The sequence below is a fragment of the Xiphophorus couchianus genome, chromosome 9, assembly GCF_001444195.1.
Source record: "Xiphophorus couchianus chromosome 9, X_couchianus-1.0, whole genome shotgun sequence".
Lineage (NCBI taxonomy): Eukaryota > Metazoa > Chordata > Actinopteri > Cyprinodontiformes > Poeciliidae > Xiphophorus > Xiphophorus couchianus.
Window position 1 is genome coordinate 20,523,767 of NC_040236.1, and position 25,268 is coordinate 20,549,034.

Here is a 25,268-nt window from a genome sequence, read left to right on the forward strand (position 1 = left end):
TGTTAGAACGGCCCAGTCAAAGCACAGACTTCAATCTAACAACATTTCAATCGATGTTTGCAGAAGGCTGCCGTAGACGATTTCACTGTAGTTTGAGAAGCTAAGTCAAAATCAGGAAAATGGATCAAATTCAATCATGACCAAAAGCAGAACTGAGAGTTCAATATACACAATTTTATTTACATTGACACTTGTAATAGCAACATTTCAGATTTACACAGTAACTTTAAAGCTTTCAATAAATACACTGGGGAAATGCAGCAAGCAGTCGAATGAAAAATAGTCTGGTATTCAAGAAGGCTCCTTTCCCAATTCTATAATTTTGTCATATTCAAAGCTTCCTGATCAGATCTGACCATTTGGAGCAGTGTCACTGGAGGAAACTAGTAAACTTGCAAAGTGCAGCAAACAATTGGAATTGGCCAAAATGAAATCCTTTCTGTTAATAACGTCATAGAAAGAAGAGCAACATGCAGATTCTCTGGTTGAATCTATATAGGGATATCTGTGCACCTATATGAAAATAAAGCATAATAATTTCTGTATCACTGTACCGCTTCTTCATTAGCATAAACATCTTCCAAAGTACTGACGTTACTTTGTAATATACGCACGTATGTATTTACAAAAAGACAAGAGCAGTAAGACTGTGGGGTCTTTAGTAAGCTAGATGAATCTGTAGTAGTGGCACCTCTTGACAGTAACTCTTTGAAACTCGCGCACGCACAGACACACTTAGCACACGCAAACAGGACACTTTCCACTCCTCTGAACAACACCCACAGCTGGGAGAGATGCCGGGACCGCTCCAGACGACTGGCTGAGAGGCGCTGAAACCCCCCCCCCCCTGTTCCGACAGAGGAAACAACTGGACGACAAAAAAAAAAAAAAAAAAAGAAGAAGAAGAAGATGACGAGAGGGACGGCAAGGAAACCAGCTACTGGCCGGAGAACAATGAGACGGCCAAACACAATAAGTTCTGCACCGAGTGTCACCTTCTGAACGCAGAGCTAAGAAAGAGCCTGTGTTGTTTTCTTCTTTTCCCTCTCGCTCCTGTCACCTCAGGGAATACTGCAATCCACTTAATGGCATATCACATGAGGTTCAGCTTGTCTTAGTTGGAGCACTACACTGCTAGCATGGGGTGACACACCAGTCTGAGTTGGTTAAAACAAACAAACAAACAAACAAAAAACTGTTTCCAAACCGACGGATTGGAGGAGGGTTGGGGGAAAGCTGTGAAAACACGTCTGAGAAATGGCAGTACCTACCTCACGCTTGTAAACATATAAACAGCGGGAGATGCGGGAGAAAACAGTTATATACATCTTTACAAGAGATTGAGACCTCTCGCAGTCCAGCTGTCGGCAACGCAACGAAGCATAAAGGGTCGCGTAGCATATCTGTATCTATGCTGTAGCTGCAGTCATGCACTGATCATGGTATTTGCTAACGAAAGTCACAAAAGTCGTTTGCTTTTTAGGTGCTGTCGTCCTGGATCTGCCTCCTAATGAACTCGAAGCACTTATGGATATGTCGTCGTCGACCATGCCGCCTAGTAGCTTATATAGAAGTATCCGTGTCATTGTATCTCAATTGAAATTGGCCCCCAAAAGTATCTTCTTTATACAGCATAGATCTGCACAGTTGGAAAGTAATACTGACAATGAAAGGGATTTTTTTTTAAAAAGAAAAAAGTTGTATTATTTGCATCATGTGATGTATGGAATAAAGAAAAGTTTAAGTGCCTCAAGTGCTTTCTTTTCCAACCCTACAACTGCAACAGTCAAAAAGAAAGAAGGAAAGAAGGAAAGAAAAAACGCAAACGACGCTCCATGACAGAAAAAAACAAAAAACAGAAAATAACCAAAACAACAACACCAAACGTAAAAAGAAAAAGAAGACATCTGCTATAATGTGGACTAATCCCCCCCCATCCTCACCTTGAAAAAAAAAACTTAAATGATGAAACAACTTTAATGAAATGTAAAGGAGACATGAAAAAGTGTAAAATAACCAACCAATGTAACAGTGTAATAACATAATGAGTAATGTGTGACGGCCGCCCCACCCTCAGTGGTGCCTTCAGAGTTCTGGAGATTGGGAGCAATAGTCCAAGTGTCCTCCCAGCACTGAGCAGGCAAGAACAGCGATCGCAAAGATAAAAGCCGTTTATCCACGGACGCGCTCTCTCCTGCGAGAGGCGGCGCTCACTCTTCTTACAGCAACCTTCGCTGGTAACCGGGGGATTCAGGAGAGGGAGGCGGACGAAAAGTAGTGGTTTGGATGATTTGTGGCGAAACATCACAGGCACTTTGAGGCAGCCAAACAAGTCCGGCGGTTCCTTACACCCACTGGGCCTGAAGGATTGTCCCCTCCACGAAGACTTCATGCTGAACCAGCAAGGGCTGCGTTGGAGCGCTCTTACTGCTGGCTGAGAACGAGCCGAGAGTTGCTGTGCTCTGAGAACTGGATTCCTCCCTCGCTCTAGGCAACACAGGGAGTCTGGAACTGAAGTTCAAATAAATCTGAGAGAGGAGAGGGGGAAAAAAAATATCTGTTGGAATGGATTTTCAGATGCTTTAATTTGTGGGAACTCAGTACTTTTCTTTTATTCTTTTTTCTTTAAGCCCGACTGTCTAAGATATTTCCAGAGATTTGCAGAAGTATTAACTCCACTTTGACGATTACACATTTTGTTACACTGCCACCACAAACTTAAGTGAATTTTATTGGGATTTATTTTTTGACACAGTGTAGTGCAGGATGGTGAAGTGGAAGAAAAATAGTACAAACAGATTAAAAACATGGAAAGCAGTGGCATGCATCATTTGTTTTCATAACCCCCTTAGTATATCAACGCAATTCAGTTTGAAAAAAATATTTCCAGTCTGACTGAGTTGGAGCTACTCTGCAAAGAGGAACGAGCAAAACTGTTAGCGTCCAAGTGTAAAGTTGGCAGTGAATTAGCCAAAAACGACAGATAATTGCACAGTACTTTTCAGTTTTTGATTAGTCAAAAAGTTTGGGAACTGTTATTAATCTTCTTTCCTCTTAATATTTACATAACGTGCCCTTAGGAATCCCAGTAAAATACAGACTGACATTTGTTATTGTAACACTGCAAAATGTTGCAAACGTTTAAGGAGGTTTTTTTTTCCAAAGACAACACTGCATTGTAAGCGAGCGTGGGAGAAATCTTCCGAATGTTGCACTGGCAGGCAAACGTGGAATGTGATATTTGAACGAGGGAGAATAAACAATTTAGGTGAATTTTTCTCATCTGGTTTTACATTTTTCATTTGCTCAAGAGTTTTGTGTTTACACAATAAGACGTGCTGTTGAGAGCGAAGGCAAATCAGGCCGTCGTCTAGAATGGTGACAATTGAGCCAAAGAATCTTGTTCCTGCTCATGTTTACACTTTGTAAGGAAAGACTATTTAGCAAAGTGCCTGTTGATGTGAAGCTCGTACCCTGAGGGAACGTCCAGGCTTCTGGAATGCCGGAAAACTGTCACGAGGCAGACGGATTGCTGGACTGTTGTTGAGACGTTTCTGTCGTCATGACTAGCTACACGTTGCATCACGCAAAAGATGAGCTGCAATGGGTCCACCTTTCCTGTTTTCATACACTCAAAATTATTCTACATATGCACAAAACATACGTTAAAGCTAAATGGGAGATGTGTCTTATTGACTGTAGGTGTTGTGGATCAGGATGTAGATTTTTTTATCATGCAACTGTAAATTTGGTGGGCTGATCCAAGCCACCGCCACCTCAGTGGCCGGTAAAAATGTTCATTAGCAGCTACTGTGGCTGGAGGAGAAAATTTTAAATTTCCACCCCTGCGTGCATCTGGTTTACATTCAGAGTCCATGCGCTCGATGAGTTGAATGCTCAAGACGCTCCAAACGATTCAAATTGCGCGCTAGACGCTCCAAACGCGCCGCAGTGGCCCTCGACGCGCCTCCACATAGACTTTGAATGTAAAGTAGACAAGCCTGATGCGCAAAACACGTTCGTTGTGAACGCACCATAAGTGGTGAGGGACCCGGCATCACGCAAAGGTCGTCTAAGAGCTGAACAATAAATCCATAGCAATATACTGTATATATATATACAGTATATCGCAATAGAAATGTGATCAACATCAACAGATGATACGTCTCATTGAATGTTCAATTATTTCACTGAAATCTGATCCAGAACCACACAGCATTCTGGGGGATGTAGGCAGATGAAACGGCGTTAGTCTTTTATTGACTGATTTATTGCTCAGTCTCTTACCACCAGCTAAGAAAGGTTGGTGGCATCAACTAACTCCCTCACTCTTTGGTTACCAGTTGAGTAACTTGCGCAGCAGCGGTTTGAGGTTTCGCCACTGAGCCTCATAAATGCTCAAAAATTAAAAACGCTGCAGAGTGAAAACTGTAGATAAAACAGAGAAGGTTACGCCACGAGTTAGGCATTATTTCAGACATTTAAAACAAAAAATGATTAACATCTGTCAATATTGACTGATGTGAAAGGTGATACGTTTTTCAGCCCTGTTGACCAGCTAAAGCTGGTCTCCAGTTCACCAAATAAAACCAACACTTTTTACAACTTTCAGCCCTTTGAAGTCTTCCTGATATTGTTGAGGAATGTGATTCTGATCTTTGTGCAGTTTTGGAAAACAGTGCAGAAATAGGTGAACCTACATGTTTAGTGGCATCCGACAGCTGTTGCTCAATGCTCTCAACCACCTTCATGAAGGGGGGTCTCTTGAAGGGGTCCGCATCCCAGCAGGAGCTCATGATCTGATACCTGCAGCCAAACACACAAACAACACAATGTACCTTCAGCTAACACAGAGCATCTTCTGTCCAGTACTGTTTTATCAAAAGATCCTTTATTAATAATTTGCTATTCTTGTGCGCAGCCAAACACAATAGGACGTGAGCGGGCTGTGACGCAACTCCTCAGTGTTGCATTCTTGCATATCATTTTATCAAACCGCAACATCTCTGCGTTTGAGGATGCGTTTTGAAGACTGTCACGTTCCACATCAACAGAAAACTCACATTTCGCTGGGTGCGAACTCCGGTGCGTCCATCCGGTATCCTTCTTTTATCTGTTTGTAGAACTTGGCGTCCACAGGCATACCAGGATACGGACTGTTTCCTGCGTTCAACGGGAATCTCAGGTTACTTTGTGCAGTTCTGACAACACCCAGATAAGCCGGGATAAAAGCGGCGTGGATGGAGAAACATACCCAGTGAGAAAATTTCCCAAAGCAAGATGCCGTAGGACCACACGTCACTCTCAAACGTGTACACGCACTCAAAAATGCTTTCTGGGGACATCCACTTCACCGGCAGGCGGGCCTGAAACAGAATACCTCAGTGAATAGGTGCTGTACATAAATGCAGTCAACCTTTTTTTTTTCCCATCTCAAATACAGATTTGACAGAAAGTTTAATAAGCAAAACAACCAAGGTGTGAAGAAGTTCATGGCTCTTTCTGAGGTTTGTAAAAAAAAAAAAGAAGAAGAACCTCAGACAGAGGTCTGACATTAAATCTGAAGACATAGTAAAAAACAAAATGTCTAATTGAATTATTATTTTAGAGGTTATACTTTTAAGAGAAAGGAGCAGAAATATGTAGCAACCCGAGACGTGAATCATAGGAACACACAGTTCCTAATAATTCAGTTTTAGTCATTTAATAAAATGCTTCACTGGCTAACACATCTTGTGCTGTTTTCTTTAAAAAAAAAAAAAAAAAAATTATACTTGAGAGTTATGCTCCAGAATAACAAATTGCCACATAGATGCAATGTAGAAAAGCCAAACCACATAGAACAGTGCAATTTTCTGGCTTACTTGCAAAACTATTCACAATGTTGAACATTTTAATGTTCTCCTTCAGTTACAACCACAAACGTTTATGTACGTTATCAAAATTTTAGAGGATAGATTCATACATATTTTATTTTGTGTTTGTTTTTTAGCTTTATTTTTTAGCTACATCCACAGACATACATCTTCAGATCTTGCCAGAGGTTCTCATTGGCTTTGGATCTGGACTTTGAGAGATTTTGATAGATCGATAGACCTTAATGTAACCAGTTCAGATTCTGAACTGATTTTAGATTTGATCTTTAATTACTCTGTTTTAACACATTATTTAATTCTTTCATTGTAGCTCTCCTGCTGGAGGGTGTACTCCAGTCTGAATCTGTTGAAATCTCTAACAGGACTTTCTTTGAGGATTTCAGCACATTCATCTCAACCAAAAAGGGAAATTTTAATCTCATCTGACAAAATGAGCTACTGTGGGGATCTTGGGTGCTTCTCTGATTAACCCTCCTGTTATGTTCCAGATCAAATTGACGCTTTTTAAAAGTTTAAAAATGTTTAAAAAAAATAGTTGGAAGTATTTTTTTTTTTGCATGAAATGTTTTCTATTTGTCTTAATAGGTACACTCTACATATAAATTGAAAATTTATTTATTTTACATATTTGTACCAACCCCTAGGTCTACTTTTTACATAGATACTGTTCAGGTCAATTTGACCCGGCAGTCCAGTTGAAGTGCAAAAAAAGATAAAAAAATGTCAATTTCTCTATGTCTCCTTGCAGCTATGAACCATATTTCACCACACACACACACACACACACACACACACACACACGCACACACACACACGCACACACACACCCCGACACACACCAGCCACACCACTTTCTCATTATTCTCTTTACTTCTAGGAAACTGCGAGAAAGCAGGTGTTCACACAACTTTGATGGGAATCTTTTCTGTTCCTATGGACAAACTCCACCCACTCAGCAGATGTGGAGGAAAACATAAATACTCTCTGCATGACTCATTTATCTTGATTTTAATCAGCGAGTCAATTTGACCCTGAACAGTATGTGTGTCTCAAGTTCAATTATAAAGGTCACCCATTGAAAAAAAAAGTGTAATATAAATTTTTTTTACCAAAGATCAATTTCAAGGAAATTATTGTTTTTTTGTGTCTAGGTTTTTTTCAGTGGACATTAAAAATGTAAATTCCATTTTTTATGTCCAAATGAGTAAATGAGTAAGTTGTCGTCATTGATCCTTAATTTTTGAGAAATAAAAAAACATCATTGCACAAATATTGATTGAAATGGTTAGTAATGGAGTTAATAATCAGATACAAAAATGTTTTGGTTTCTGACACTATTGCATGATTAAACACTCCCTGGGTCAAATTGACCCACGAACATTATTGCTGTACCCTAGAAACGAACATAAACAGGAGGGTAAAAGCCCTCCTTGCCTGGCCTGTTAGTTTTAGTTAGATGGCCAGAGCTTTGTAGATTTGTGCTGTTCTCTCAAGTTTTACATGATGCTTAATAATAATGTTTTAGAACCCAACCCTGCTTTATCCCCGATCTATCTGCTGCTTTCCTTGGTATTACCTAATGTCCTGTAAAACCCTCGAGTCCTTCACAGAACTGCTGAATTTCTACAGAGACTAAATTACAAGACAGCAATGAAGAACCTCCTTTGCCATTTCCTGTAAAAGGACTGATACGACCTTTGTTAAGTCCCTCACTCACCAGGGACGGTAGTCAGGGTCTGCATTGGCTAACTTGTACAGGGGTCCATCGTCTTTGTGGGTGGAGAAAGTGATTTACCGATGATTTTTGAATGAAGAGGACTCAAAAATAATTTCTAACAGGAAGAGTAGAAATGTGGAATTTATCACTAAAATTTGAGGGATTGTGATTGATGAATTGCCAGAACCAAATCAGAGGCTTTAGGCATTTAAGATGAAAAATGTTTATGAACGTGGCTGAATTGAAATACAAATGCATTTTTATTTTATTTAGTTTCAAAATATATAACACAAACCGTTTTACGTCCACTTCACAATTATCGGCTTACTTTGTGTTTTATCACAGTAAAGTCTAGTAAAATATGCTGGAGACTGCAGTAGTACAGTAACAAATCTCGGAAACATTCATTTGGTAAAAAAGAACTTTTCCCGAGGCACTCGAGAGTTCATTGTTGTATTTGTAATTCTTCGTTAAGTGCATCTGAAAAGAAAAGAATCGCAACTTTCATACCCTCGGATCAAACTGCCAGGATAAACGTTGGCAAACCACAAAGTGTAAAGAAGTTCAAGGTTCTTAAAAATCTTGTCTTGACCTGAAATCTGCTGCACAATAATGCTGAGTCAGCAATTGTAAGTCAGTATTGTAACTCAAATCCCTGTGTGTGCATATTCCAAGTCATAAATCACGATCCAATCTTTCTGTGATGCTGCACAAAACAAAACAAGAAAAAGAAAAAAAACCAACATTTGTCTCACATGGTGATCAGGCCTAATTCAGCTAATAGCTAATTCATACGGCTAGGAATCTGCCTTACATCCACAACTTTTTGATTGTTTGTTTCTTGTATTTCAGCTGCCACCGTAACTTCATGACACCTCTACTTACGTTGCCCTTGACGACGTAGTTAGAGTCTGTGGTGATGTCCCTCGCCAGGCCGAAATCACAGATCTTTGCCACTCTTCCTTGAGTCAGCAGGATGTTCCGGGCGGCGAGGTCTCTGTGAATACACTGAAACAAGACGCGCCACAGTAGTCACAAATGAGCTTCTTCTCGTAACAGACTCGGAATACTTTTTCTGTGCCGGACTGTGTAATACGCAGCCGCCGACATCGATACGCAAGCTCTCTGGACACAGTATCTGCGCCTCCGCAGGGGGATCAATTTTTCAACAACATGCTCAAACACGCGTTGTAGATCCGTTTACTAGCTGTGGAAATGCGATCAGCTCTTGCCATGACAGGCACGCGCGTGGCGTCTGGTTATCAGATGTGACGGGGTTTATCCAAATACAAAAAAAAAGAAAAAGAAAAAATCTAATTTGGCAGCTGTTCGTAGAAAATCTGCAAACTGCGAGAAGCAGAAGCTTACATTTTTGGAGGATAAGAACTCCATGCCTTTGGCCACTTGATACGAGAAGCTGAGGAGATCCTCGGTGTCCAGAGACAAATCGTCCTCATCGAACATCTCGCCGTCTGCGTCAGCTTCGAGGTACAGGCCACCTGAGGGGGGGAAAGGGAAGAGAAATGACAGTTTCATCTCTGTGTTTAAAGTTTTTTGTTTTTTTTAAGGACAGTTGAAGTTTGATGAATGGCTGGCCGGCTTGCCTTTGCGTAGTGACTGTCTCCGCTCCGAGGACGAGCTCGACGGTGAGTTGCCAGCGACAGAAGGCCTCATGCTCATGTAGCCATTCAAGCTGTCACTGTGAAGAGGAAAGGATCAGTCTGGTCTGAGCTGAATCCTGCTGTCCAAAGACCCTCCCACGCACGATCTGTATTGAAAATACTAGTACTCTCCTCTTTTTTTTTCTTTTTTCCTTTTTCCCTCCCATCACAAATCACTTTTAAAGCAAAGTCTCACCCATCTGCAGCTCTTTTTTGTATGAAGTTGCGGTAGAAATAGTTCTCCTTTAGCTCACAGGTGCTGAAAGACTCTCTCTTTCTCCGGAGGAAGTTCAGAAGGTCCCCAAAGCAGCAATATTCTGTGATGACCAGCGTTGGTCCTAAAGATGGAGAATCAGGTCTCATCAAAATGAGCTTCCAGAATCCATGACACGAGCAAAACTATTTCACATTTCAGCCATAAGGTTAGTGTATTTTATTTGGGATTTTATGTGACAGACATAGTGTTTGATATTAAAGTGCAAGTATAATTTTTTTTTTATTGTTAGCAATGTGGCTAACACCGCTAACAATGCGTTGTACTGACAGCTGTAAAGTCCTGAGGTGATCTACGCATATCTAAAAGTCTTAAATTTTTGACAACTCTCTTCATTGGATTAGAAGCATCTTTTAAAATCAATTTTCTGATCTAGCCGACTCTAGATCTAGATCCAGACTCGTGCTTTACATTCTAACACGTGCTGTTGGGAAATATGAATATTTCTGCAAGGCACCAGATCTGTGCTACGTTAAGACGGCTCCAAGCTAAATCTCAACTAAATAAATCTGACTCTTCCAGTTTCAATTCGCCGCCTAAAACAAATAAAACAAGACAACATGGATGCCGCACCTCCCACAGTGCAGGCTCCCAGCAGGTTGACGATGTTTATGTGGTTTCCCAAGTAACTGAGGACCTTTAGCTCTGACATCAGAGCCTCTTTCTCCGTGGCATGAGCGCTTGCTGTAATAAAAGCAGCAAGATAAGAATTTGCAAAAGGGTTAGAAGCAAAGTCATCTCACGTTGAAATATGATTAGTTGTTCTTATCTGATTGCTTCGTGGGCTGAATAAATAGATTCGTACCGCAGGGTAAATATTAAATATATTGCTTTACAAGCAGAATGTAAAGCTTGAAATGCTAGCTCCAAAAAAACAAACAACAAAAAAAAAAACACTGCTGACATGTTTTGAGCACTTGTAGGAAAATCTGACAGCTACTGTGCACATTTATCATATTTGTTCGTTGGGTGTGCAGAGGCAGAACTTACATTTAAGCATTTTCACCGCCACCGTCATGACCGAGTCAGCGTTGGAGAGTCCATACGCCGTGGCCTCCACCACTTTCCCAAATGCCCCAGATCCCAATGTCTTCCCTGGAAAAAACAGAGGTCAGACACAAAACATCGTTATGCCCTGTCCTCTTTTTTTTCTTTTTTTTTTTTCCCAAACAGACCGAGCTCCAGCGCTTCCAGGGCAGCAACAGTTTGCGCCCCGGGGCTGTGTGTGCAGTCACCAGGACGTGTAGGATCCTGTTTGAAGAGGGCTGTTGAAAACAACACCCAGAATATGTCAACAATATTGTGTTTGCATTGGAGGAGTGCGGTTTCTTTCTCTTTGAGCTGCGGAACGAGTTGGTCAGTGGCAAACACAAATGCGGCTAATGCCTTAATGCAATGCACACATCTCTGGAACAAATAAAAGAAAAAACGGTAAATCAGCGTAAAGTAGCCAGAGGGTGTCATTGTCACGCCTGACAGTACGGCCTGGGCTTTATGATTTTAACTGTTACTGCGTCCAAACCCTGTTTATCTCTCCAGGCTTACCTCCACCCAACACATAACAGCATAAACACGGGTCACAAGTGCCGGGGTGTGTCAGCTTGCTATGACCTATAAATTGCACCGGCCATTCGAGAGCGCCCACTCGTCGCCAACGGACTTCGATAAAGGCGTGCTCACCGAAACGCAGGTTGTTCCGTGGGAACTCCCACTGGTGATTGTAGGGCAGCTGCGTGGGGTCAATGTACACGTAGCTGTTGCCGTGGATTCCCTCAATGACTTTCCACTGGATCTGGTATTTGGGTTTCTGACACACACAAACACACGCACACAAAATGAAAAGACAACAGAGGCACGTGTGAACTAATGAATTCGTGACGGACACCTCGTACGCCTGACTGCAGGGCGTGCCTCACGCAGGGAAAAATGCATCACCGTCTTACCTGCATGTACTTGTAGAGCAGCAGGATAACAATGAGGCAGAGGACGCCTGCTGCTGATATGAAGCCAATTAGGAGAGGAGTGAACAGATCATGCCTTTCCTCTGCAGGAAGACAGAAAAGATAATGTTAGATAACCAAAGACCCAATCAGTGACTTGTTCGCTGGTTTGTTGTGGTTGCACTGCAGATGACATTAAGGTAAGCCAAAGAAGGGTAAGCCACAGTGAAGCACACTTTGATCAAATAGCAGCAAACTAATCCCATTACTCAGGTACGCATACACAAATTTATCCACGTTTTTTATTTTTTATTTGTCCTGCTCTAATGTCCCGTGATTTCACACCGCTCGTTTCCAGCTTCTCGTGCTACTTTTGCAGCTGCGCCGGCGAGCAGTCGCGCATGCAATTGTTGTTCTGTCCCCTTTGTGTCTGGCCGCTTGTGATGCCTCATTGTTTTGCTCCTCTGTACACGCCGGGGTGTAATAAGCTCTTTAGCGATAAGGAGCTTTCTCTCCACTTCAAATCTGAGAATGCCGAGTCTGCAGGAACTAATCCCCTGTAAACCTGTCAGTGGGTTCTAAAGCTCTGTTTTCTTCGCTGCAGCTCACTGACACCTACAAGCCTCCCACAGACCACCGAGTGCCCAGCGCCGGGGCTCCCACTGCGCTCCTACACGCTCATGCGCCTCCGCCTGGTCTGCTGCTACTCTGTGCTTAGCAAATCCTGGGACTGGCTCCCGAAGGCATGTCCTGCATGGCCACAAACACACACTGTCCCCATAATGCACACCCACATACCCTCCACCCCCCACCCCCTTCTGCACAAAGCTATTTCTGCAGGCTCAGACTGGGGGAACTTTGGTGTACTTTCAGCTGCTGCACTGCCGCTTTTAGGACATCACGCAGCAGATGGGGCGGCCGTTGCAGGAGAGGGGATTTAGAGTCGTAACGTACACAAAGGCCCGGAGCTAATTCCTGTTTTTGCGCCTTGTTGCAGCCAATCACCTCTGAGATAGTATCTCTTTGTTAATGTTTACCAAATGGATGGGAACCAACCAAGGGTTAGCAGTGAGTTCGGGGTTAATCTTTGGCAAAAATCATTGTTTTCAGTAAACAGGTTGAGGCTCAGGAATTATTGCTTGTTAAGATTTACTGTGGGGGGCGAGCCCACCAGGACGGCCAAGATAACGTAGAACAGAGTCTGGCAGGTTTGCATTAAGATTGTTGTTTTAATAAAGAACACATTTTGGTTCTTAAGTATAAGCTGCCAAACATTATTGGGAGAAAAAAAAGTAAATATGGTGAATACACCTCTACAATCAAGAAGATGAGATAAATAATATTAGCAAAAAGCTTTCAAACACTGTGGCAACATTTGTTTACTAAAATAGGTCTTAATGTACTGTGTGTGTGTGTGTGTGGGGTGTGTGTGCGTGTGTGTGTGTGTGTGTGTGTGTGTATATGAAATATCTAATGAAATACAAATGATCAGAAGTACAAATAAGCTGTTGTATATTGGCTGCATGTATGAGAAATGTCCCACTGTGACTTCCAACTTCTGTGGATGTCTCTGCTCATTTCACTTTGTCCATAATAATTTAACTCACAATTTTTCTCCATTCCTCAACCAATCAAGCAGATGGTCAATTGTGGTTCTAGCAAAAAAGTTCAACAAATCCGACAACAATTTTTTATTTAAAAGCATATTTATTAGGGTTTTTTTAATTTAGCCTCAATCTTAAAAGGAGTGTGTAGAAGACCCAATGAACCCGATCAATCTGCACTGATACCGCCCATCTCCCTATCGGTGAAAACAGTTTCTTTTTCATGTGAATGCATAGACTGGATGCAAATTTACCCGTGATAGAAAACAGTATGAAGGCTTGCTCTCCGTCCCCGGTGGCGACGCACTCCAGAGTACTGTACCGTCTTCTGACGTTGACCCAGCTCTCCACCCTCTTCCCGAAGCTGGTGCTTTCCGACATGATGGTCATGACGCCGCGCTCTTCCTGGGTGGCGTTCTTCTGCTGGGAGCACCTAGAGGCACATCTGTTTGTTAGTATTTCATCATCGGATCCTTTTTTCAGCAAACCTACAGCTTCTCTTTACAAAACCTGCAAACAGCTGGTCAGTGACCAGAATCGACCAATCCTCGTTTGGTTGGCTTCTGCTTGGTAAACGGAAAGGAAAATATGGAAAATTTAGATTTTAAAATCTTTAAAGTAAATCAGATTTTAAAATAAATTTATATTATATAAATATATTATATTAATATAAATTTTAAAATAATAACTGTTTTTTTTCTTGTCTGTAAGTTAATCATTTACAAAACTCATACTTGCTTCAAAGCATTTGCAATTTAAACTACTATCTCTACATTATTTCTCTTTTAAGTAAGTAAGTAAGACATTATTTAAATGGCACCTTTTAAGACACAAATCCAAAAAGTGCTGCATGCACTATTAAATAAATGGAATCAGTCAAAATTAAAATTAGGAGGTTTGGCCGCAAAGAAAAACGGGAATCTGTTTTAGACTGATCAGTTCATCTACTGTCTTTGACTGAGAACGTTTTAAAGAAAAAGCACAAACACACTTTTATTTTCTTATCTAAATCACCTACTGCCTAGCTCTTGTGTGGCAAAGAAAACGTGACATTTCTGTTTTTATAAAACAAAAGTTGATCGTGTAAAATTAGCACCCAGGCTCCACCGATCCCGGCTTTGCTCCACGGAGAGTGGAGCATAAATCAGCGCTCACAATATCTGCTCTTCCTTTAGACATTAAAACTCCTGTCATGCAGGCGCAAGTAATGAGCATCAAGTGGATTTGATTTCTTTTTTTTTTTTTAAAGTAAAGTGATTGGGCGGGATTATCGAGCCTGACTCATTGGACGTGCTGCTCGGGATTGTTATTGGCATGGCAACCAGAGGCTCCTCCCTCATGCATGTTTGACAAGTTGTAGCCAAGCAGACGCGTCCGTCCGTCCGTCTCCAATCGGCGAGTGGATTCTTAACAATCTCCCCGTCACGTGGAAGAGAGGGTGGGGGGAATCGTCTCATCAGTGTCAACCAATCGCAACCGCAAATCCCACATTCCACCGTCATCATCATTCCCTGACTCGATCCAGCGCGTCTCTGTGTGACCTTTAGGACCCCCTGGGTTAAACTTCATAGGTAATTGTTCAGGTTTGATGATAAAAATCCAACCGCAAGAACCAGATCTGAACTGAGCCGTGGGATAAATGTATCGTTTGGAGAGAAAACACACACACATAAAAAAAAAAAGTACAACACCAGGAAAATAAAACAAGCTAAATTAGCAAATGCATATTAAAAATTTGGAGTATGAGAGCATGGGCTGAGGATTTTATTACAATATTTTTGTAGTCCTGTTGTGATAACTATAAAAATGATAATGATTGATCACTTCTTGTTTTAGGTACCTGCATGGCGCAGCATTCATAGTACCACCAACAACTCTACTCTTGATTCGTTCCTATCTGAAATAAGCTTTTTCAGGCTGCCACGTACATATAGAAATGTGATTTATATCACTAAGCTGCACATAGACACTTTGTCGACTCATATTTTTGAATTTACTGATAATTTTTGGTGAAAACAGTTTAGAAAATAGTAAAATAAACATTTCAGTCCGGTTTTTTTTAATCAATTGAAATTTATCGTGACACAAAATCTTTTGACACGATAAATGCCCACCCCTAGAGCACATCATGAAATATTTGTTTGCATATCAATAACTCACTGCTTTTCTTTAAATTTGAGAGGCTTTGTGAGGCAGAGACGTTCATCGTTGATTGAAATCATAAGATTTAAAATGAATCATCTCCATTTTCTTTTTACTGCTAATACCTGGTCATAAAATGATTGACATACAGCGTCACGTTCTCAAATTTACCCTCATGAAGGAAACAGAGACTGAAACAAGCAGACTTGTTTTTGTTGTCCACACATTGTTGTGTGGACAACAATAACTGTTGTCCACACGACAGTCATTGTTGTTTGACTAAAAGCCTCACCTGACGTGCTTCTCACAGTAGTACCATTTGATCTGGGGGGCAGGGTAGCCTTCAGCCACACAGCGCACCTGTCCGTCCACCGGGCCCCCATGGTCTATGATCGCAGGCTTACCTGGTAAACAAAAAGCCGACGTCAGACTGAGAGATCGTTAAGTAATAAATTACAGGCTGTTGAGAAAAAAAAGAGTGTTTGCCCTCCTTCAGGCACAGCTGTGAGCTCGGTGACGCGCGGTCAGAGGGTTTGACTTCATTAAATTACAATTCCTAAAGGTCAATTCCTCTTGCGTCAGCTGCCAAACTTTAACGCTGCATGGAGAAATGCATTTTCATGCTGTGGCTCAAGGGGAGAGAAAACCTTTCACTTACTGATAACAAACACGGAGAAGTTCTGCTTTACCGCCGCGTCGCCGTTGGAGGCTTCGAAGGTATAAATGCCACCTTCTGTCGATTTGAGCCGCACCAGCCTCAACTCACTGACGTAGCTGAACATGAGACAGATAGATTTTAATCAAGGTTGGGTTTTTTTTAAGGTAATAAAAAATAGGAGAATAAAACTGAAAATCACTGGATATGAAGTCTTGTCTGAGAGAGAAGTTCACATGTTCACATGGATAGATAATCAGTGCTTTATTTGAGTAATGTGTTCCCTTTCACATATCTGCATAGCATTTGTTTTGCTGACCCACATGCAGCTGAGGATCGAAGAGTGCGTCTTTATTCGTCCCATATTTACAGAGATTATGAATAACACCTGATGTTTTTTTTTTAATAAAGAACATGTGCATTTCACTGGCTTTATTTCCCGAAAACACCAATCAATTACATTTGTAATCTGGCTATGAACGCTTCACGAGAAACCCTGAGGAGACGCTTTTCGCCCCAGCTGTTTCTCTCAGGAAGCCGTGACCTTGCAGCTAGGCCAAGGCCGCCAAATTCCAACGCTCTTCCAGCAACACTTGCGTCCACTCTACATGGACTCAGTTCAGCGACTTTGCATCGTGCACGCACCTGTAGTCCCTGCTGTGCGTGGTGATGACGTGGTCGCTGGTGTTTCTGAGCTTCTCGCCCATGAAGCTCCAGGAGACGGCGTGCGGCTTCGGATACGCCTCCATGCTAACGTTCAGAGACAAACTGTCGCCGGCGCGGATGTGGAAGGTTCTGTTGTGGATTTCTGCTGAGCTGATAAAACCCCGTTCTGAAATAAGAAAATAGGAGGCGTTTACAACACTAGTGGAAAAAAATACGCTCCAGATTTTCACCTGCGTGAGAATGGGTGGTGTAAAGACTTTCGGGAACGTCACGTCACGTCAACTCAGTTTGTGTAGGAAAACCTCACTGCTAGAAATGTGTCAAGCTAATAGAATAAGACTCTCTCAGGCTATGAGCAGTTCAAATTCAATTTTGACATTTAGGACAGACTGGTTTTCTTTTCGGCAGCAAATTAGACAATATCTAAAAGTTCAATTTCATGCAGCAATGGGCAGCATAATAGCTTTGATTAGCCTGCGGGCTGATTAAAGACAGAGCTTAGCTGCGGTCTTGTCAGGAGTTAGATGAGAACCGTCACACCACTTCCATGACTTGAAGGAAAAACTCTGCATACTAATAGTATTTGTTAACTCATCTCAGCTTCACTTAAAAAAAAAAAAGCGTTCCTGATATTCAGAATAAAAATGGCAATTCTGTTTTTACCAGGTTTTATTTTAGAAGGCAATTTGAAACCAGGACATTTCTGATGTGAGTGCTGTGCCAGTTCAGTTACAAAAGAAATACATAAATCCGTTGGCTATGCCGTCTTTTCTTTGCAGGATCGCAGGGGTGCTGGTGCTCATCTCCAGCGATCGTTGGGAGAAAGATGGTAAACTGTTAGCAGAACGCAGATATTCATGTAAAAATAAATGCTGCATGTTTTTGTTAATCTTTCCAAATCACTCAGCTAACGTGACGTAAATCAAGCTAATCAGCATTAGGCAGGCAATTAAGGGTTATCTTAGTAATCAATAATTGACTCAATTATTATGAAGATTAAACGATTACTAGGATGAAAACAATTCCCACATTCTGCACATTTTTCAGTTAGCCACTTTAAATCTTTTTTGAACAATATAAGAAATATGTTAAAAGATGCAGAACAAACAAAATCAATTCCTTTTTTAAATAACAAAGTAAACATTTCATTGGCAAAAAACGCAGTGAGCTCGATCATTTGTAGATTAATTGATTCATTTTTTGCATTAACCACTTAATAATTGAATAACAGTAGGTGATAAATATGAGTTTTTATTTTTACAGAACTTTAACCACATTAAGCTAAAACTTTACCACTTGAGAAGTTCTGGGTAGAAGATATTTACAAAGATTTTTTTAAAATCTTAAAGTCAAATGTATATGTTGCAGTTTTGGTTTAATGCTCTGAATGTGTTGTTCTTCCACAAATGGCCTTTTTTTTTGTCTGTATGCTCCAGTTAACAATTAATCAATTACTAAATTATTTGACTATTATTTGAATAATTGATTAATCATTTCAGCCCCAATCAGCAAATTTTGGTATTTCGTTGCATGATATGGTAAAACACTGTAATAAAATTCCTCAAGGACCTTGCACTAGTATTGACACTCTTAGGTCTTTCTGCATTTTGTTACGTTACATCACATTTATTTAGATGTACACATGCAACCACTACGTGGATAAAAATTGAAAACCACGCATCATTTATTTTTCACTTTACAAAGGTTAGCTACTAAATCATTGCATGGCTTTATGTCGATCTACTAGATAAAACCCCAGTTGAATACACCAATTGTAGTGGTTATGTTGTGATAAAATGTGGAGAAGACAGAGGAATGTATATACTTTTGCAAAGGACTGTTATGCTTCCATTGAGTGTACACACACATATGCAATTCCCAAAATGTTAAACAGTTTTCAAACATGTACAGCTGGAAACCAAGAGCTTGTTAGGAAAACAAGTACTCAGGAGTTTTAACACATTACAGTCACATGTAAAAGGCAAAGATTGGTAATCCGAACTTCACTGGAACTTATTTCGATTTCATCACCGGGCAAGTAAGTGGAGGAAAATATTTTTTTTCCCAGACTCACCATAAACGTCCAGCCACACGGACATCGTGCTGTTCCCTTTTTCGTTTCCGGCTTCGCATTTGTAACTCCCAGCATCCTGTGGACGCACGGACTCTATTTTCAGCGTGACACTGCGGGCGTGAGTGTAGTCCTTCGTCAGGATACGTGCATCGCCATCAACCTTTGCTGGTTGCTGTGGACACCAGATGGCACCCTGTCAACGCCCAGAGATCTCTAGAGATTAACCCCGAAGGCATGCCTATCCTTGCCAAGCAAATACTAGCAAAGATGCATAAATGCATGCAATATGACCACAGACACAAACTCCACACGCACATCCAAGATCCAATTGCACATGCAAAGACACTTTTGACCCTCCAGCCTCTTGCGCAGGAAAATTAAACCCATTTTTTAACATTTTTTTGGACATGCAAAGATATAAAGCACGCTCTACAGCAAAAGGCAAAGCTGACGGGTCTCACCGAGCCAGGTGGTGCCACCCAATTCACTGTGAACTCTCCGTTGACATTGGTGGCATTGCAGGTGATGAACAGATTTTCATTTCGAGTTAGAATGATTCTCCTGGGATGCTGCATCTGAATTTCAGGAGGACCTAAGGGGACTGAAATAAAACAAGTTGATCCATATCAGAGCTCGACCTCAACAGAAACGAAGCACAATAAAGAAGCTCAGTAACACGCATTGAACACATAATACGCATTTTTACCTTTCTTGACTGTCAGGGAGTATTTTTCTGATTTGACGGCTCTTCCCTCGAGCGTCCCTGTGCACACATAGCATCCTCTGTAAGTCAGCTTTGCATTGTGGATGATGATCCCTTGCTCCAGGCTCGTAGAATACTGGAGACCAGCGGGGAGGGCTTCTCCGGAGCACATTTCCAAAGTTAAGTTGAGCATAGTTGGATCAGTTGCAAGGCATGAGATGGCAGCGTTGTTTCCCTCACGAATAAGAATGCTGTTTATCGCTGATTTTCTAAAGGGATTCTCCGGATCTGCCAAGAAAACGCAATTGCACAGGTTGTGTGAGCAAGCGGGACTTCACACTGAGCTGATGAAGCTTTCTGGCTATATGTTTTGTTGTGCAGACATCTTGGCAGACCAACAGGCCCTGGAAATGCGGAAAATAAAAACAATGCCTCTGCACATTTTGCTCTGACAGCCAAAGAATGTCAGAAGTTACGTAAAGTTGCTTTTTTTCCCCAAGTTTCCAAGCAGCTCGGCTTTTCTGGAAACGTCCCAAACTAAATCACGTTCAAATGCCGTTTTACAAAAAAGCAGGAAGTGATTTCAAAGAAGTTCAAGGCTAAACAATAAAACAGATTAGAATATTGCATGATGCGGTTCCAGTAACAGTTTGAGTTTAAGGAACTCCAGAGTGAATTTGGGTGAAATCTTCCTTAGCTGCTATTGTGTACAGGAGAACAGCAGCTTCGGGGAATGTTGAAGTCAGATGCTTCATACTTGTCATGAGTTACTCTCTGTTTCTTCTACTGATGCAGCCTGTTGCATTGGGGGAAATATATGTACAATATATACAACCAAGAGTAAAACATTATTATTATTATTATTAAGTAATTATGACTTTTTACCAAAATTTTGCAGGTTTCCTCTTTGTGAATCAGGGTTAAGGATTTTTGAACTGCTATTATTCAGGATTTACCATCTCCACTAAAATATCCAGCCTCTGAGGCGAAACCGAACTCTAGCGCCTTAATCTTAGCCATCCTGTTCACAGTATTCCTTTCAACTTTTGCTAAAAATCCCAAACAAACAAGACTGTTTTACGTAACCATACATCCAAGCTAAAAAGTAGTTATTGTTTATTGCCTCTGAGATAGATGCAGGACTGTTGAGCGAATGATCAGCACATGATAAGAGCCTGCAGTGATGGCACGGGGCCAGTGGGATGCAGGAAAGAAAATGCAGTAAAACTCAGTCATGCACTCAATAAATATCTCCAGAATCTACCTCACCTGTCCAGGGCAGAGTTACACACACCTTGTTGTGCAAAACAAACCTCGGCATCCTGTCAGTAAAGACAGTACTGCCAAAAAATACATAAAACAACCTTCGACTGCTGTAGCCTAGAGTCTGATTCCATGTCCTCCTGACTGAAGATGGCCTCGTCTCACAAACACAAACCCACTAGATTCACACACAGATTCACCCAGATACCTTTCACGAAGACGAAGATGGAGGCTTCCTCGCTGGACTTCTCATCCCGGCACAGGTAACGGCCACTATGGACACTCAGAGCTTTGAGGTGAAATACTCTCCGCATCCCATCAATTTGCGTTGTTTTAAGAGGTCTTTGCCGGTTTTCTCGCCACCACTGTGTCTTGTTTTCACTCTTGCATCGCAGGTCGAGGGGATGGTTGAGTGGGACGACGAGTTGGGTCTGGTTGGGGATGATAGTGGGCTTGGTGTTGCCTGAAATGTGATTGGAAAGAGGATTGTGATTCTGGAAGGTAATCTCAGTACGACAGAGTTGAGCTTTTTTAGCATCTACGCTACCCAACCTGCCTGTCCCGGGCATGACAAGAGCTTAACAACAAATCTCTTATCTAAAAGATTAATAAGGTCCATATCAAACATTAATAGTCATTAACTGACGTGTGTGTTGACAAACACAAGGTAAAAATTAGAAGATTTATATTGGACTCGCATCTCGCCTCATATGAAATCTGAAACCAAATACCTATGTCTTCCACTTGAACATCAAACAGGATTAAATATACAAGCAAACAACAATCTCTTGTAACGTTTCACCTGGGACTCTTTAAATCGTCCAGAGATTTAAGTTGTTATACACTGTAAACAATGCAGGACAAAACATAACTTGGGTTATTTTACTAACTGTAACCCTGAATCAACGGTGGAAAGATCCAGAACTGGGTTGATTTTGAACCACAAGTTTGGTAATGGGATTCATTTAACGTACTGGCATGGTTTTTCAACCAAAAAAAATGGGCTAAAGTGAGAAATGTTCAAAGCTATCAAAAAGTGCAGTGAGAAGAGGGGATTGCTGACTGAATCATAACAATGCCAGCTTTAGTCATTGCCAGTCAAGAGCTGGCAATGGCTAATGCTAAGGGAACAACCCCATTCTGTAGATTACATTAACACAAGCTCTTGGCATTAATATTTGTCACTTTGTGATTTCTAATGTAACAATTTGGAAAGACAGCATTGAAGTTGAATCAGAAAAGAATAAACTGTGTTTTAATTGGTGTCTTTTAACACGTACAGTTATAACTGAGACACCATCACTGCAGCAGAATACCATGTTAGGTGGCTTTTTAGACTTCGCCCCCCTAACAACAAAGGTCACAATATTTGATCCAATGTTTGTTCAAAATCTACCCAACTTCAATTCTATCATCTTGAATCTAATATAATAGATGACCCAACAGTTTTTGGACTGTAACAAGTTTGTTCAAATGGTTAGAATTAAACACTGGAGGTTATATGAGCAGAAATCTTCAGCAAAACACCATGATCCGAAATAATCCGAAACATTTCATTTCTTGCTATATTTTGTGTCTTTATCACCCAATGCTTTAAACCTTCGCAGACATTGCAAAAATAAAAAAAATTAAAAATAGACAAAGTGAGTAACCACTCTTTGTCTTCTGAGAAAACATCATGTTTTTTTTTGTTTTTGTTTGTTTTTACAGAGCAAACCCACTTTACATGATCAGTACAAGAAACCACAGCAGGAGTGTTGAACAGGCAGCCGCTGATAAGAGATACGCCCTCGGTTGGCGAACTCCTCACTTCGATAGAGACGGAGACAAAAGGGAGGCGCTGTCGAGTGTGGAATGGTTGGCAATTTGAATGCAGGATTTGGCAAATCAGTGAAGAGATAATCAGGGTCACCCTGGGGTTTGAAAAGGCTGTTCAGATCAGGTCAGCTCACAACCTGTGGGTGGCCCACCTCAGCTGAAAATCATGCAAGATTTTTACTCATCGGTCATTTTTTTCCTCTTAAAATAACGTTAACACAATCAGGGATGTGCACAGATAAACTCTAGATGCCCCTAAAAAAGTGCCCTTCTGAAATATTTTATTATTATTATTATTATTGATTTATTTTTTTAACAGTGTATGTAGTCCAATGTAGGATTTTGCAGATTTAAAAGCCTAAATTACCAGACTGCCTGTAATAAATGTCACACTACAGCCAGCACAAGGTGCCCTCTTTTGAACACCTGACCCCCAAAATGTCTGTGCACGCCACTGAAGACAGTACATGTGCATTACAAAAAACTATCTGGTCAATGGATAACGGGAGGGGGAGGGAGAGCCCCCCGGCAGTATAAAGCAGCTATACATCTTTCAAACATAACCACTTCTTCAGTTAATACTGCTCGTGACCCGACGTCAGCAGAGACTCCAGGTACTTCACAGAACAACCGGGACATTCAGCGTAAAGCTTTGGTAACACGCAAAGGAGAAGAAAAAACTGAAAGAAAATGAATGCATGTCGTTTTTAAACGAATCCAACCACGTTTTTATTTCCGGCTTCATCATCATAAAACCTGGCTTATTATCTGTGCACCATGCGCAAGCGGGCTTTAGGGAAACTTCGCGGCGTGACCCTGTCGCATCACATGACAGTTCAGCCGGAGCACACACTGCCTTGAAATGTGGCACTCATTCAAACAAACAAAACAAAACAAAACCACCCAGATGACCTGATCGAAATGGTCCGATCAGGTCTTGATCGTAAGCGAAGAAGGCCACAAATCCACCTGACGCCGCCTTGAAACGCCTCGGCACGGCTACAGGGCAAAAAGGAAAACACTTCGCTGATTCAGTTCCCCCCTTTTCAGAATCGGCTGAGGCACCGAGGCACCTTTTCCATAAATTTGCCTGTTATCTCTCCAACCGCCTTACACTTCAATATCCCCGTGAATATCCCTCTGATAAAGAGCATTTATCTACTTTTCCTGACTCTAAATCGCTCAACTTAGACTGCAGGTGGCTCTTTCTGGCAATATAAATAAGTAATGAAGTGCTCCCAATCGGCTATTGTGGACCTTGACCTTCGTGTCCACGCTTCTGGAGAAAAAGCCAAGTCATAACAATTGCAAGGTGTTTTTAAGCCAAAGCCCACTGAGAGTGGGAGCAGGTTGTAAAGCGTCCCACTGAGTCCAACACATCATCTCGGAGCTGGGAAACACACGGAGACAAAAACAAAGCCAGTGAAACGGTCGCGGGTCGGAGTCGTTTGCATGTTTCCTAGGAATCACAAACCAATATTTTTACATGTTGGCGGTTGTGCGCGCTGCTGGTGGATTATTTGCATCTTATTAATATCACTGGAGAGCCAGTTTCACCACGACAGAGTTCGGTTTATTTCTTCTTTTTGTTTCTGTTCGTTCGTTTTCATCAATGGCGCCTTGTTCCTTGATTAAAGCGTGAATTATTTAAATAAGTCTCGCATTCAAATCGTCGCAGTGTCTGCTTCCCTCATTGGGTTTCTGTGCGGCTTCAGGTTGTCCTCTTACAGACTCTGGGGGGGTTCTGACTCCGCGCACGAAGAGAAAGCGTCACAACACCGTCGCAAAAAAAAAAAACATAACAAAACGAAATCTACAAATATATATATATATATATATATATATATATATATATATATATATATATATATACACACGAAACCTGTTAAACTTCAACCCACCCTTTGCCCCCCCCCCGCGCGTCAGTGAACAAGCAACAAGTTGCGCGTGAAGGCAACACGCGCTCCGCGAGCCTTACCTGGGTGGAAGCTGAGCTGTAAAAACACAAACAGCAGAATCCAGAGGTATTCCATAGTTAGTATTCCATGGGTCCAGCTGAGAGGGTGAGCCAGTGCCGCAGTGGTCAAGCTGGTTTAGCTCTCGCTCGCACCTCGCCGAGCGCGTCGGGCTTCAGGGGGGGAAAGTTTGTCCGCGGGGTTTCAACAGAGGCGCGCGCCGCTTCACGGAGCTTTAACGGCACAGATGCTCAGCAGCAGCAGCCTGTCTGAAAAAGCATGCTGGTGTCCTGCAGCGGACGGTGCGGGCCCACCAGGTGGTTCTGCCTGAGGAGGAGAGTCAAGAGCATGTTTATAGGAGCCCAGTGGTGGAGCCTATTTATTTTACTCACACGGAACTGGAGGGAGAGGGAGAGAGAGAGAGAGAGAGAGAGAGAGAGAGAGAGAGAGAGAGAGAGAGAGAGAGGTTGGTGTCTGTGACCACTTGTCTCTGCTTCCCCGCGGGGAAAAAATTTTTACAAAGACAGACAGAAAGAGGAAGAAAAGAGACATATATCTAAATTACCCCCACCAGCCACAGCAGGCAGGTCCACCTAAATTAAAGTTTCCCTGGTGGACCACTCAAAGTCTGGACTTGGGATGCAACTTACCTTCTGCAGAATGACCTTAGATGTCCGCGCTGTGAAGACCCTCCATTGTGGATGGACTAAAACAAATCTGCAATGAAGTGCAAAGGGTAAAAATCGCTCCCCATAAATGGAAAAACAGAAAGTTCCAAATGCTTGATATCAGTTTTCATCACCAAGGGTCATCGTCGTAAAACATATGGAAGACCGCACCTGACAGAATTTTTTTTTTTAAAGCATAAAATATAAGTGGTCCAATGAGTAAATCAACACACTTAATTTTAAAAAGGAGAA

At 41.7% G+C, this 25,268-nt stretch overlaps 1 protein-coding gene across 2 annotated transcripts; it reads right to left on the reverse strand.

The window, feature by feature from the left end:
• Positions 1 to 153: 153 nt before the first annotated feature.
• kita (KIT proto-oncogene, receptor tyrosine kinase a) lies at positions 154 to 24,712 on the reverse strand. Of its 2 annotated transcripts, none has more exons than XM_028028026.1 (21): positions 24,372 to 24,712; positions 20,784 to 21,038; positions 19,316 to 19,600; positions 19,071 to 19,210; positions 18,610 to 18,802; positions 16,515 to 16,701; positions 15,873 to 15,988; positions 15,507 to 15,618; positions 13,327 to 13,505; positions 11,472 to 11,572; positions 11,209 to 11,335; positions 10,519 to 10,623; positions 10,102 to 10,212; positions 9,451 to 9,592; positions 9,198 to 9,292; positions 8,962 to 9,092; positions 8,479 to 8,601; positions 5,255 to 5,366; positions 5,064 to 5,163; positions 4,701 to 4,806; positions 154 to 2,528 (listed from the first exon to the last, which is right to left on the reverse strand). In XM_028028026.1, the coding sequence occupies exons 1-21, from the start codon at positions 24,424 to 24,426 to the stop codon at positions 2,346 to 2,348; spliced, it is 2,958 nt and encodes a 985-aa protein (XP_027883827.1). In that variant the 5' UTR covers positions 24,427 to 24,712; the 3' UTR covers positions 154 to 2,345. The 2 variants fall into 2 exon arrangements, with proteins under 2 accessions (XP_027883827.1, XP_027883828.1); XM_028028027.1 differs by having other exon boundaries at positions 18,610 to 18,781; positions 24,372 to 24,711.
• Positions 24,713 to 25,268: the final 556 nt, after the last annotated feature.

Excerpts from the sequence above, each read along its gene's own strand:
- kita (XM_028028026.1), bottom strand. The coding sequence starts at position 24,426 with ATGGAATACCTCTGGATTCTGCTGTTTGTGTTTTTACAGCTCAGCTTC. Across the intron at positions 15,989-16,514 it reads ACGCACAGCAGGGACTACAG|CTACGTCAGTGAGTTGAGGC; the intron begins GTGCGTGCACGA and ends TCTCATGTTCAG. Across the intron at positions 9,093-9,197 it reads GAGACAGTCACTACGCAAAG|GTGGCCTGTACCTCGAAGCT; the intron begins GCAAGCCGGCCA and ends TCCCCCCCTCAG.